Genomic DNA, 13,180 nt, shown 5'->3' on the forward strand with positions numbered 1-13,180 from the left:
ATAGTCTAACAGGTGTGAATGACCCAATCATTGAAATCAGCCAATAAGATCGCACCTTAAAGTCGTCAGGTTTTCAAATATTAAACTTCTTGGTAGGTTGGTGGTGTCACATGCTTTGCACTGCACTAAACATGCACACATGCAGTGTGGTACGCTTAGATCAAAACACTATAGCGTGTCCTGTGTGTTGGCGAGTTTGCTCGTGTGGGAGTGTTTGTATTTCTGTGTGCAGTGAAGCATGTGCACGCGACACAAATTGTAACTGTGTGTGTGCGTGCGAGTGTGTGTCTTCCAGAAATCAGTGGGCCATGTGCTTCTCTTCTCGGTGAGCTCCTGAGCTGACAAAGGTCGTCGTCGGAGACACGGTGACATTTACAGCTCAGAGGCTTATGGAGACTCCCTGCTGTACCTGGCCGTCTCTGATTATCTCAGAAACCATGCCACAGAAAGAAAAGAGACACAGTGATATGAATGTCACCACGGAGAGAGGGGGTGAATTGGTTGGAAAGATAATGGACAGATCATGCTAAGTGGGAAAAGATTGAAAAGGAGAGCAAATTGACCTCAAAGAATGGTCAAAATGAGGTTATGCTAACGAGATGCAGAACTCTTTCCTTGTCTTTGCACTCTCAAAGATGAAAATTCAGAATAAAAGAAGTTGCCTCAAGCAGACAAATGATTTGTTTTATGTCTCATTTTGGGGGGAAGGGGGATTAGAGGAGTGGCTTGTCACTAACTTCAGGGTTTCTGCATTTGTTTATAGTTTTTTTTTTTTTTTACTTCATACTACAGCAAATTATTGCACCACGCTTATCCCCATTTTGCCAAGTGTGAAGTAGATCAAATGAATGGTTCATTAGATATGCAAATAAAACACACACAGACAGACAGGCACAGCTATAGTTAGATATGCATGCATATGTATGTGTTTGTGAGAAAGCACATGCTTTCACAAGCGCCCCCAAAGTGTGAAATTCCCTACTTCAAGATGCCATTTAACCGTCAACCGGTGACCCTCGGAGAGCAGTGAACTGTCAGTTTTTACGAACAGCATGCGGCTGTGAATAAGAGGCCGGAGGGAGGAGGGTGAGAAAGGGGGTAGTAACAAGTGTGGTCGAGGCGTGTTCGGGGGTGAAGAGGGCAAGGTTGAGCGCTGCGTCTGAGTGCTGATGTACAGACCTGAATAAATTGCTTACCGCTGTGAAATCTGCTGCAGAGGAAGTTAGAAGTAACATGGGGAGGAGAAGGTGAGAAGAAGGAGGAGGGCAAGCACACTGAGATACTCAAGAGGTTGATGGTGCTATTTATACCTGCATTAGTTATCTCACACACTGTAGCTATCTCTCTATATACTTCCTCCATTTCTTCCCTCTCCTTTTTTTTATCGCCCCCACAGCTTCTCCTCTCCTCCCGATCACTTTATAATCCGCTCTTTGTATCTCTTTGACCTCCTCCGTGTTACATGTCACTGCTGTCTTCCTCAGTGCTCATATGTCGAGCGTTCTTTTACTGTTTTGCAGGAGGTTTCTTACCTTTATTGTCCTCCTGCTTCTTTGTGAACCAGTGAAGTGAATACCAGACTTGTTTTGTGATCCAGCGTTTGATGCATTGTGCCAGACCCCAGGGCTACAGGCTAACTTTTTTCATCGCAGTCCCAGAACTGTCTCGAAAAACCAATTTCAAGCGTCCCTAAACAAATGCAACTGTCCCGAATCAAATTGTTGTTTCCGTACTTTATTACTTTATTTTTGTATTATCATCTATAGATGGTAGTTAAGCATATTAGCATTGAGAGTGCTTTACCTCCAAACTGCACTCAGCTAACATATTTAGTTAATTTGCTGTAAATGTCGTGTTGAACTGCAGTTCACTGTTTTATGCATCATAACACTCTGAACAGAAACTCAAACACTGCCAGTAATGCATTACATCATTACAGTACTCATGATTTCATTGGTGTACTGAGTAATGTAACACATTTGTTTTGCGATTAAGTAATCTGTTACAGGAAAAAGTTCCCCATATTTCCATGTTCCTTTTGTTGCTCAAAAAACAGAACAGAATAGAAAATCCCTGATGCACTCGCCCTATTTCTGTCTCTGTCCTGCTTCTTGGCAGGCAGCACATAGCCACCTTCGGATGTGTGAGTGCGGTTGTGTTGTGTCAGAGCACAGGTGTAAAGCAGAGAGAGCAGCCTCTGGTTCAGTAGTTGCATTTTAAAACCTGATGTAGTGTAGGCTGTAGACTGTACTGTGCTCTTGTTTTATTAGCGGCAGCTGATGAAATAGTTGGGATGTGTCTCATTTGCTGAAAAGGCTGAGCACCTACTACCTGTCAGGTGCCCTGTGAATGTACAATGCATCATTTAATAAACAGTAAACTTGTTAGGCTATAATTGCTCAAGACCCATGATTTTATGTTTTGTAATCCATCACGAAAGATTAATAAAGAGCTGTGAAGTGGATACTATGGAGTCAATACCGACGTGACATTATAAGCAGCCACACACAAAATAAATTCCAAAGGGGATTTCCTTTTTAGAAATCACAACTTCCTTTCTCAGAGGATAAACAGGTACATGACAAGTTAGCAGTAATCTTGTAAAAAGTTACTTTCAACAAGTAACGCAACACTGAACACACCACAGGACTCTGTTTCCATGCTGCTAACAGCCAACTAGCGCTCTTCCTGCTGATTTCAACACTGATTTGTTATTCAAAATGCAGCATCTCCAGCTGATAGTGAGTTAACTGCATCCCCTCTGATTTTAACACGTTATATTTTTCTTAGGTCTGGCACTGAGTAGCCAGCCAGCGATAGTAACCACAGTAACCACATGGGAACGTGCATTTCCCCTCATTTACCTTTTTGTTTTTGTTTCACAATTTGCAGTGAAACACGTAGCTAAAATTTGGTTATGGCAGTCTGACCCATGATCCTCGAGTCGTAAGTAGCCACTCTTAAAGACTCAACTTAGAGCTATCTGTAGTGGACCCCGACATCAGCTGTTGACACTCCTCTTTGTATCGGCTTTAAACACTTCAATCAAAATGCTTCTCCGAGCACTCCTCTTCAGCATTTAAGTCACACAGCGGCATCTTCACGCTGCTAAATTAACAGGCAACACTGACAGTCTCAGTTCATCTGATGAATTCTAATCCCACAACTTCAGAGGTTGCAATTAACACTAATTGCATTGCAGACCACCAAAGCCCCCAGCAGAATGAATGTGTATTGTCTGGGATATTGAGTTCTCCCCATTCCTATATCGTGTTGTCCAAGGAACCAGCAGTCCTCTGTGAATAGATAACCTGGAAGTGTGTGCGTTTGTGTGTGTGTGTGTGTGTTTGCATGGGTGCATGTGCTTTTCGGTCTGTGTGAGCTGTTGATTTGTCACCCTGAGGTCAAGTGGATGGTGCGACAATCTCCCAAATGCAATTAGGAAGTGGCTTGCTCTCTGAAGGAGCCCAGCGAGACTCTGATGAATTGCCCCTGCATGTTTCTGTTGGACTGACCGGGAGCTGGTCAACAAATGCATGCTCCCATTGTGTGAAAACTGGCCTGTGCGCCGAGTAGTCTTTGTGCCAGACTGACTCTAAAGAAAATGATTGTTGTTCCTTTTACATTGAGAGTCTCCTTTGCAGAATTTACTGGGGGGGAAATGCAGTGCTAAACTAGATGTTGGTGTTTTTGCATTAGAAGACATTTCAGGAGATGTTATTGCTCGATTTTGAGGAGCTCTCAAAAATTATTCTAGTGCTGCCTATAGTCCGATTTTTTTTCCTGTGTGTGTGTGTGTGTGTGTGTGTGTGTGTGGGCGTCTGTGTGTGAAGAGGTGCTTTAAATCAATACCATATGTATTTTTTAGTATTCAAAGAGTGGGTGACTATGTGGGTGCACATACAGAACCTTAAACAGATCATACTATGAAAATACTTTTGAATGTTACTCAGTGTTGACCTCTGTTTCTCATGACTTTCTAATCCATGAACTTTGCTTTTAGGATGTTCCTCCTCTTGTCTTGAGTTTCCCTGGTGTAAAGTGGTGAAGTAACACTTTTAGAGTATATTTAGAGAGCCATTTGTTAGGCAGTGAAGAATCTACACAGCCGACGCTGACATTTGACAACTTATCCTCCAGTTAACTGCCTGCCGCTCACTGTCCTCATCATGTCCTCACCAAAGACCTTGAGACAGTACAGAGAAAATCCCATTAAAGCCAACAGGATAACGACTTAGTCGAAGGCTGTGAACCATCATTTGTTTTCGTCCTCATCCTCCGCTTCCATCCTCCCTCGAACCAAACTAAAACTACAACAGCAGAGAAAAGGGAGTCCTTTTTCTAATCTTCATTCAGCATAAATCATTTTTGTGTTTTGAATTAGAGATAAATTAATTTTAAAGTAGATGCACTGTCTATTATCCCCTCACGCCTCCAAAACAACTGAGGTACATTCAGTAAAACTTGAAATGTCTAACCTTGATACATATTTTGACCCTTATTAGAGTTTTCGTATTACACATTAAAACCTGAGATGTACAACTGGGACCCACAAAAACACTGCAACTGCAAGAACATAACATTGAACATTATTTAAGTAGGTAAAGTTATGGGCCAATAAAAAATTCAGTCACGCAAGAGGCAATACAAGTCCAAGGTGGTTTGAGGCTTGTGATGTGGCATTGGAGTGAATTAATATATACCGGGAGATATTTTTAATATTCCACCTCCTTTATGCATGTATGGATGAATTGCCTGAGATTGTACAGGTGTACGTAATGAAACTGGTAACTCAGCAACAGGAGTCGAACGTAAGCTCCATAAAAGTGCAGTCTGAGCTGCCAGAGTGAAAACGTACTCAGCCAGGCTGGAAACACAACTTTAGGTCATTGGTTCCTCCGTCTTGGTTTGCTACAGAGAAGTTATATCTCCTTTATGTAAAGTCACATTATGTAACTAACTGTATTTTAAGTCAAAATAGCAGCTTCAAAATCATGTTGATGGTACAGTATTTTTTAATAGGAAACCTGGAAAACAGCTGACCAGTTTTTTCCAGCCATGATAAACACATGGAAAATGACAGAAAAAAGCAGAATGTCATAGAAAACCTTGTGCTGTCCTGAAACATTATTTAAACTCCCTCAAGGAAACCAGTTCCTTGGTCTTATTTTTTCTTTTGTATAATTAATTTTGCTCCCGGTGAAAGCAAAGCTTACAGCAACCCTTGGTCACTGGTGCTCATGCTGTTAAGTTATTAATGTTCAGGCGGATATGGATAATACACTGTGAGAGAAAAAGGGCATTGGGGTTATAAATTGGTCAATTAAGAAACATATACATACATGTTTACTTCAAAATACAAGAGATGAAAGGTTTTATCAGCATGGATTTAAAGTGGTTAGCTCCGGGTAGTCAGGCATAGAAACTAAAACCAGATCTTCCAAGTTCATTACAAACTCGACTTTGGGGAGACAGCTGGCGTGATTGAAGCTCCAGAGCAGCAAAGGACTTAAAACACATACCCTTGTTTGTATAACAAGCCATGTGCTCCGCATGCCACAAAAATATGTAGAAAAAGGTTCTTCTTCAGCGAAGAAAACCCTCTTTGTCTACATGGAAATGCACGGAAGATTAAATGTGAAAAAACACAAACCTAACCAAGGTTCTGGTGACATTTTAGGTGTATTAAAAACGAACACTAATTTGATGTGATTGTTATCTTTTCATTAAGAGGCAAACCTTGTACAAATAGAGCTGTAGCTTTTTTTTTTCAGATTAATTTTGAAAGAACACACAGCAGAAGTCTGACAGTGTAATAAAGCCCTTTACCCGCAATATAATGTTCATTTTTAATCATCAGTGTATTTTTGGAGCTCACTGTGTATAATGTAAAGTATATATTTATTTAAAATGAATGCATAAGTGTGTGTGTATGCATACTATATATTGGTGTGCTTGTGTGTGTCTGAGTGTGTGTAGTTAGGGTGTATCTGTGGGTCAGTAGTGGAATGAAGAGTAATCCAGTCATTAATTAAACGAGAGGACTGTAAGCTCAGTGACGAGGGCGGGAGGGTGAAGGAATCAGGGTTTAAAACCTCCTGACACACTGTCTGCTTAGAAACTCACTTTAATCAAGGTCTCGCAGCCCCCCCCCCCTCCCTGCACACACATGCACGCACACGCACACACGCACACACATGCACAGTCAAATCTTGATACTGAAGCCTTGATGTCTAATACTCTACGCAGAGACAAACACGCTCAGACACACCAGATGGAGTCACAACAGTATTTGATTAAGAAGAGGAATTAACATGATTGAATTTCCTGTTTCTCTGTTGAGGCTTCACGGGGAAAGAGGGTTCACTTGAGGCTTTCGCTCCTTAAATTTTGCTGTCACAGTACAGCGCCTCTCGGCTCACGTTTGGGATGTGAGGTGATGCATCACATTGTTAACCGCTGGAATCTAAAGAAGAGGGGTGCTTCTTTGAACGGCATTATATTAGCTTGTCACCACATTCAAGGCTTCACTCCTGGACCTAATTCATTCGCACTGATGTTGGATGCGGATCACATTGTTGGACAGCATGATATATTCTTTCATTTACATGCTGACAGTACACAATTGTACCTGTACTGTATTTCAAAGCAGCCTGTCTTTTTACTTAATTGTCTTTTTGACATCCGCCCCCAGTTTGTCTTCTCATACTATACGCTGTGTTTTGCTTCAGTTAATGAACATGTTGGTGTAGATTTTCACAGTGTTGGTCAGCACTGTTATTTCAACACGGATGTTCATGCCTCTGACTGGCTTAAATGATATTATTTTGCCATTTCTACACTGGTGTGCATTACATTTTGGTACTGATTGTAAAATTCTTGAAAATACTGATGAGTCTCATATGAAAGAGCTCCATCATTTCGACTTATCATCATCACAGGTCCAAAAAATAACCTAAACTACGTATTATTATTTTTTTCAATTACCCTGTGCTTTGGGAAAGGTTGTGTATGAGAATGGCTGAATTTGCTGTGTTCGCTTCTTCATCTTCTCAACTCGCATTCTGTTTTAGGGATACATGATCATTATCGGACTGATACATATCGTATAATACAACACGTTTAAAACAACAAACCTTGGAGTGTTTAATCATCTATTTACGCTCATTACATCTTCGCTTTTCTTACTCTCAAGTTTGCAGAAATAACAGGCCAGGAACTTCCTTTTTTTAAAGTTTAACACATCGATATCAGCTGAAAAAAACCTATTCTGTTTAATTTTAGGTATCTATTTGTATTTTATTCTAGTCTTTTTTTTGTTAAATAGTTTCCAAACCTTTTCTTTAATGAGCTTGTGAGAAGGCCGGTTTGATATTTTTTATCTAATTTTGTAAATTGTACAACTTATAGATGACTATGTTTGTTATAACTACAGTTTCCACCATATATACCCAGTGTAAATCAAAAAACGTAGCTGATGTATCTGTTTTCTCAGTGTTGTCTTTGATTGGAAACCTGGGTCCATTGTTCATGTTGTTTATTGTGGAAGTTTATATTTTTACTTTATCATTATTGTTATTTCTTTCACTGAGTTGCAAAGGTTTAATATGCCACTTCAAAATCCGCAAAGTGGAAAGACTAATAGGCAATTATTGCAAATTAAAGTGTATCAAGAGGCATGTAAAATTATCTTAAAAAATGGGTTTCAGGGAAAAAAAATCAAGATCCAGCCAGATAGACTTGGTTTTAAAAACAGCCATGGATATTGGAAACCAAGTGTAAGTAATGGAATGTGTAATAGAAAAAAATTACTTGTCAGAAATTAAATGCTCTTGTCATCCTCTATTACTCACGGTACGAATACACAAATTTGTTTTGGCTCCTTGTGACGACTGGAGTTATCCTGTATAGAATAATTTTCTCATTAATTGTCTCCATCTTGTCCGTTTCCATTATATTGGCAATTTAACATCCCGTGAAATACATGTTCCCTGACAGCTTGACATTTTCTGTCAATGCAGTTTATGCCGCTCAAGCTTCCTGCGGAGTGCCATCTATTTTAGATGAGCGTTATTATCAAACCTTTTTTTTTTTGCTGACTCCTCCACTTTACTCTCAATCTGCCATGGCAACGGGCCAACTCCCCCGAGGCAAAATCCATGATATTTACTCTGAAAAGCAACACCTCTCCCTCGTGACGTATAGGGCGAGAGATTAGACTTCATTTCATCCATACACCGCGGTACGGAGAAATTATAGTGTTCCCCCCCCCCGGTGGGGCTGGTGGCAGGACTGAAAGTGAGTGTGCGTTTTTGGGAAGTACACATTTGCTGACATGCTGGGAATCTCTCTCAAATCTCTGTCATTAAGATTTACATATACATTGGCACACCACATCCCTCCTCCTCCTCCTCCTCCTCCTCTTCTGTCAGTCCTTCTATCTTTCCCCTCACCTCATGACTCTGTTTCGTTCTCCTGTTAAATGTAATCCAGAAAAAAATGAATTTGCCACAACAGATGGAGCGGAAAATGGACTTGCATGCAACCCAAAACTGTTATGTGGAGGTACCTTTTCCCACTCCCCACCACTGAGTCCAGGTTTATGCATAATCAGTGGTGTTTTCAGTCCGTATTCCTCTCTCTTTGGTCCCATCTAAGACCTTATTTGCTCAGTTTGTGTGCACGAATGTGTACGTGCAGGCAGGATCAAGGCAGTGCTTATCGCCCTTCTTCCATACCCCCGCTGTGTTTATTATTTTTCTATACATACATACGACATTCCGCTGCCGTATGGGGAAGCATTTCATTCCGATAACACCTCAAAGGGGCAAACAGGAGGGGCAGGCATCTTGAAAATTGGCTGGGGATCAAACCTCGAAGCCCACTGTGTTTGGCCGCATCATTATTTCACCAAGAAGGGGGATTTGAAAAAGTGGAATCAGGTTAAAAGGAAACCAGAGAGAGAAAATAAGTGGCTGTAAGACCGAGCGCATGACAGTGGGATATGAAGACGAGCGGAACAGAACTGGAAAAAAGCCATTCGCGAGCGGGAACTTTGTCCTTGTGTTGTCAGTGGGGTTTGAGCACGCAGGCAGAATTCCCAGAGCTAGGTAGCTTTTTGTTTCCACTGCGTCCCACTATGTTGTGTGAGATATCAGCCGGCACAGGGTCAGGGCACTGCAGCTTTTTTGCGCTCTGTGCAAAGAGATTTCCCAAATCCCTGAAATGAACACTTGTGCAGGAGGATGAACCCCTCAGATGATTCAAGACTCACAACCAGATCTGCACACAGAAACCCACACGTGTTAGGCAAACAAAAATACACTGGCGCAGATGATAGAACGCTCTGTGAGCACGACAAATTCCATCTTTTGTCGGGCTGGCACAGTTTGAGACATATCAGAAATTATTTTTCTCTTAAGCACACCCCAAGAGCTGTAGGCTGTGCTGTTTGTGAGCAAATCCTTCTGACAAAGATCACTGTGTCCAGAAATTGTACTCAGACTGATTTTTGAAGTGATGCCGTGCTGTAAAGAAAATGCCAGCGGTGTCTGTTGTTAGTTTTTACTTCATTACTCACAGTTTGATTCCATCCTCAACTATCTGAGCTATCTGGCAGCTACTGCTGAGCTCAACAAATTGACAAGGTGGGGGAAGAAGGAAGAAACAAATAGCAAGATAATCAGATGTTACGAGCAGTGCCATGGAAAAAAAGTGATTCAGTGAAAATTGTTAAGCTACTGGAAAGGTTTTCCCGTGTTTTGTTCATTCATGCATATGCCTTGCATACGCGTTGTAATACCTCAATCGATTTTTAGCTCACCAACAGTAATGTGGATATAAGACTAAGTGGCTAAAGGCAAGTATTAGATCAGGTAGAACAGTTTGGTGAGTTCAGAAAATGTCATCACTTTGCCCAGTTCTGTTCCCACATCGTCTCAAGTCTCAATTTTTTTTTCTCTCATGATGTATGATAGTATAATAGTTGTGCCAACTGCCTCCATATTAAGTCCTCGATGAGCCACATGCTGAGCAACATTTTTACCCTCTGTTGGGGATCTGACATGTCAAGGCTCATTATATTTCTGTGGTTCTTCTCTGGATTTTCTTCTCTATAACTTACATGATTCATGAAAAGATGTCCAGATACACAAACTACTTCCTCTTCCTCGAAATTATCTAAATAATGTGTTCAGAAAGCGCTGGCTCCTTCATTTCTCACTTGATGTGTATCTCTACCCCTCTGTCTCTGACTGTCCTCATATGTCCTTAATATTTCCCGTATTAGGAACAAAAGGAGAATAAATGAGTTTGGATGCGAAACGCTATCTCGGACACTTCGACAGCGGTGGCTCATTTCTGATATTGTCGATGTCTTTCCTCTTCTTTTCAGGGGAGATTTGTGCCTTCAAGATCTACGGTCAGGACGCTCCGTTTGAGGCGGTGGTTTTGAATCGCACATCAGGAGAAGGAGTCCTGAGGGCCAGTGGTCCCGTGGACTGTGAGATCCAGAAAGAGTACACCTTCATAATCCAGGCCTACGACTGTGGGGCCGGACCGAGCGGGGCCGACTGGAAGAAATCCCACAAGTGAGTCACTCAGCGTCTGTTCATGACTTGTTGGTTTATTAAACTCAATAAGAGAGATCAAGTCAAACATGCTTTTGTATGTGTGTGTGTGTTCGTGCTACAGCTTGTGGTTTCACACCTTGTTTTTTCTGAACGATTTTTATCCTTTATTTTAATTTATTATTTAACCTTTATTTTTTCAAGAAATAACTTTATACTATCATGCTGCGTGTTATTCCATCCATTTAGTTTATTTATTTGGTCCTAATTTGAGAGAAACACTCTCTTTTCTTTGGCATTTGTGTCCACTATGCTTCAGAATACATTATAAGCATATTAATCATGTATTGGAGCAGTATTTGGTTTTCATGCTAGTGTTTCATTTTCATTTTAAGAGGCTTACAATTAACGTTTTTTGCTGCGAACCAGAATTTTGCCTGGAGGAACCTATTCTGACAACAAGATCATAACTGGCTGAAGAAATAGCAGGAATATATAATGAATATATATTATAATACAATTAAATTCACTGTCACTGCAACACATTTGAGCTACTTGAGGCTTAAAATGTTCAATTTGCATTAGAACAATTTCTGAGAAGTGTTCTTTTACTCTCTTATCATTTGGACTTTGTTGTGAGGAAATCAGCCTCATCTGTCCGTCAGTCAGAAAGTGTTTGGCACATGTTCTCCAAAGCTTTACGCATGACTTTGCTAACTCTTCAGCCACTGGCCATCTGACATGTTTGTGTCTCTGAAACTTTCTTTATGTTGCCTGAAAGCTCAATTATGAAAATGATGATTGTCAGTTCCTGTATTGAAGCTGTCACATACTGCTAATTATTTCTTATCTTTGAACGACTCACTTGTTTCGCTGTCAAAATAAGTCTCATTTAAAGTGGGCGGATGACATGACATAAAAACAATAATTTAAATGAAAAGTATTTAAATTAAAGTTCCAAAGGCAGCTGAAGAGAAAAGCGTCGTATGAAGTTCTCAAAAAAGTCTCGAGAATCCTGACAGCGTATGTAAAAAAGAGGACAAAGCGCAAGTTGTGCCTCAGAAAGACGGCGGGATATTCGCTCCGTGTTTCCAGAGAATAAACCCTCAAAAATGACCCGAGTCTAATTAACACCTATCTGACTGTGTTAATTAACTTAACATTGCAATTTCTAAACAGCACACCGCCGTGCTAAACTGCATTATGCTGATGTCCTTGATGTATTTCCTACCCACTTTTTTTTTTTTACAAATTAACATTTAAATGGCTGAAATGTAATTAGGGAAAATTAAATGATGCTTGTGCACATTTACGTGTTAGTTTCATGCATGATTCAAATCGAAAACAGAAGAGGTCAAAACTAATTTGTGTATGAGAGGATTCAGGAACCTGCAAAATAGAAGACTGAGATGTAGTGGAAGTGTAGTGTGTGTTTTTTTCTTTATGGTGTGAAAATGATTCACGCTTGCAAAAAGATTTGAAAACAGCCCAGTAGATCTCCTCAGCTGGCTCACATGTACGTAATAGTTATTACAGAAAATGACTTTTTTTTAGTTAATAACAAAATCCTTTTTGGGACGAGAAACACAAGTCTCGTTCGAGTCTCAATAGAGGTGAGTTGTTGCAGGAAGATGACGGTGGAAAGTGGACCTTGAAGTTTACCTCGAGGAAATGCCCGCAATAATTTATTTCCAAAGCTGAAGATGAGGCAACAACTGTAACGTCTCACCTCTTGCAAGATTTCAGAGCCAGACTTGAACGAGACTTGTGTATCTAGTTACAAAAAGGATCCTTTTAATTAACAGAATGGTCTCCATAGAAATCCCTTCCGTTGGGATCGATGTTGTCAGACACTGAGATTAACAACCTCGGCCTCTCGGTGGCAAAAACAAGCACTTGAAGTCGACGTTACTTTGACGGTCGGAGTAACAGCCATTGCAGCCGTGTTGCAGTTGCCAACTGAGGCTAACTGCTGGACTGATACCAAAGGTTTTGGTTAGTGTGAATCATTTACACACCCAAACATGTAAATGTAGGACCTGGCTTTTAAAATGAGCGAATTCTCTTTTAATCCCACTGCAGCGTTTCAGCCAGTTGTCTTGCTGTCTGTAGATGGAGAAAAGACTGAATAAATGACAGTGAGACAGACTGTAACTTAGGCGAGGATTATGATTTATTAAAAAAAAACGTCATATTTTACACTTGCAGCTCAAAGTTATAAAGAAAAGTAACTTTAAACTGTAATTAGATCTCATCTTTGCTGCTTCCGTCTTCTCTTCTTTTGTTTTTTACTTCCTGTTTTCCATAAGATCTCTCAGTACGGCAGCAGTGACAGCTGAGACTTGCAGTTCTCTTCTCAGGATACGTCCCACTAATGGCCCATCAATATCATCTGCGTTCGTATGTGTGTGAGGCAGGACTATGTGAATGAGATTGACAGGCAGGCAGACTGGCATGGACAGCAGCAAATCAGACCCTCTGGTGCTTCATTCGGAGAAAAGGAGCTGCTAAAATAAGCTGCCCCAGGCTCGGTACTAAAGGGAAGAGGAGAGAGAGATTTATCAGCTCAGGGATCGGTGATGAATTTCACCGGTCGGATGATGAATGATACA

At 40.7% G+C, this 13,180-nt stretch overlaps 1 protein-coding gene across 1 annotated transcript in view; it reads left to right on the forward strand.

Annotated features, from left to right (window-relative positions):
- clstn2a (calsyntenin 2a) overlaps nt 1–13,180 on the forward strand; it is a 161,373-nt gene that overhangs the window by 95,786 nt on the left and 52,407 nt on the right. Inside the window, exon 3 of the mRNA XM_030403217.1 lies at nt 10,394–10,589. Coding sequence (XP_030259077.1) covers nt 10,394–10,589 — 196 coding nt within the window. The remainder of the gene's footprint in view (nt 1–10,393; nt 10,590–13,180) is intronic.

Source organism: Sparus aurata, chromosome 21, assembly GCF_900880675.1.
Source record: "Sparus aurata chromosome 21, fSpaAur1.1, whole genome shotgun sequence".
NCBI lineage: Eukaryota > Metazoa > Chordata > Actinopteri > Spariformes > Sparidae > Sparus > Sparus aurata.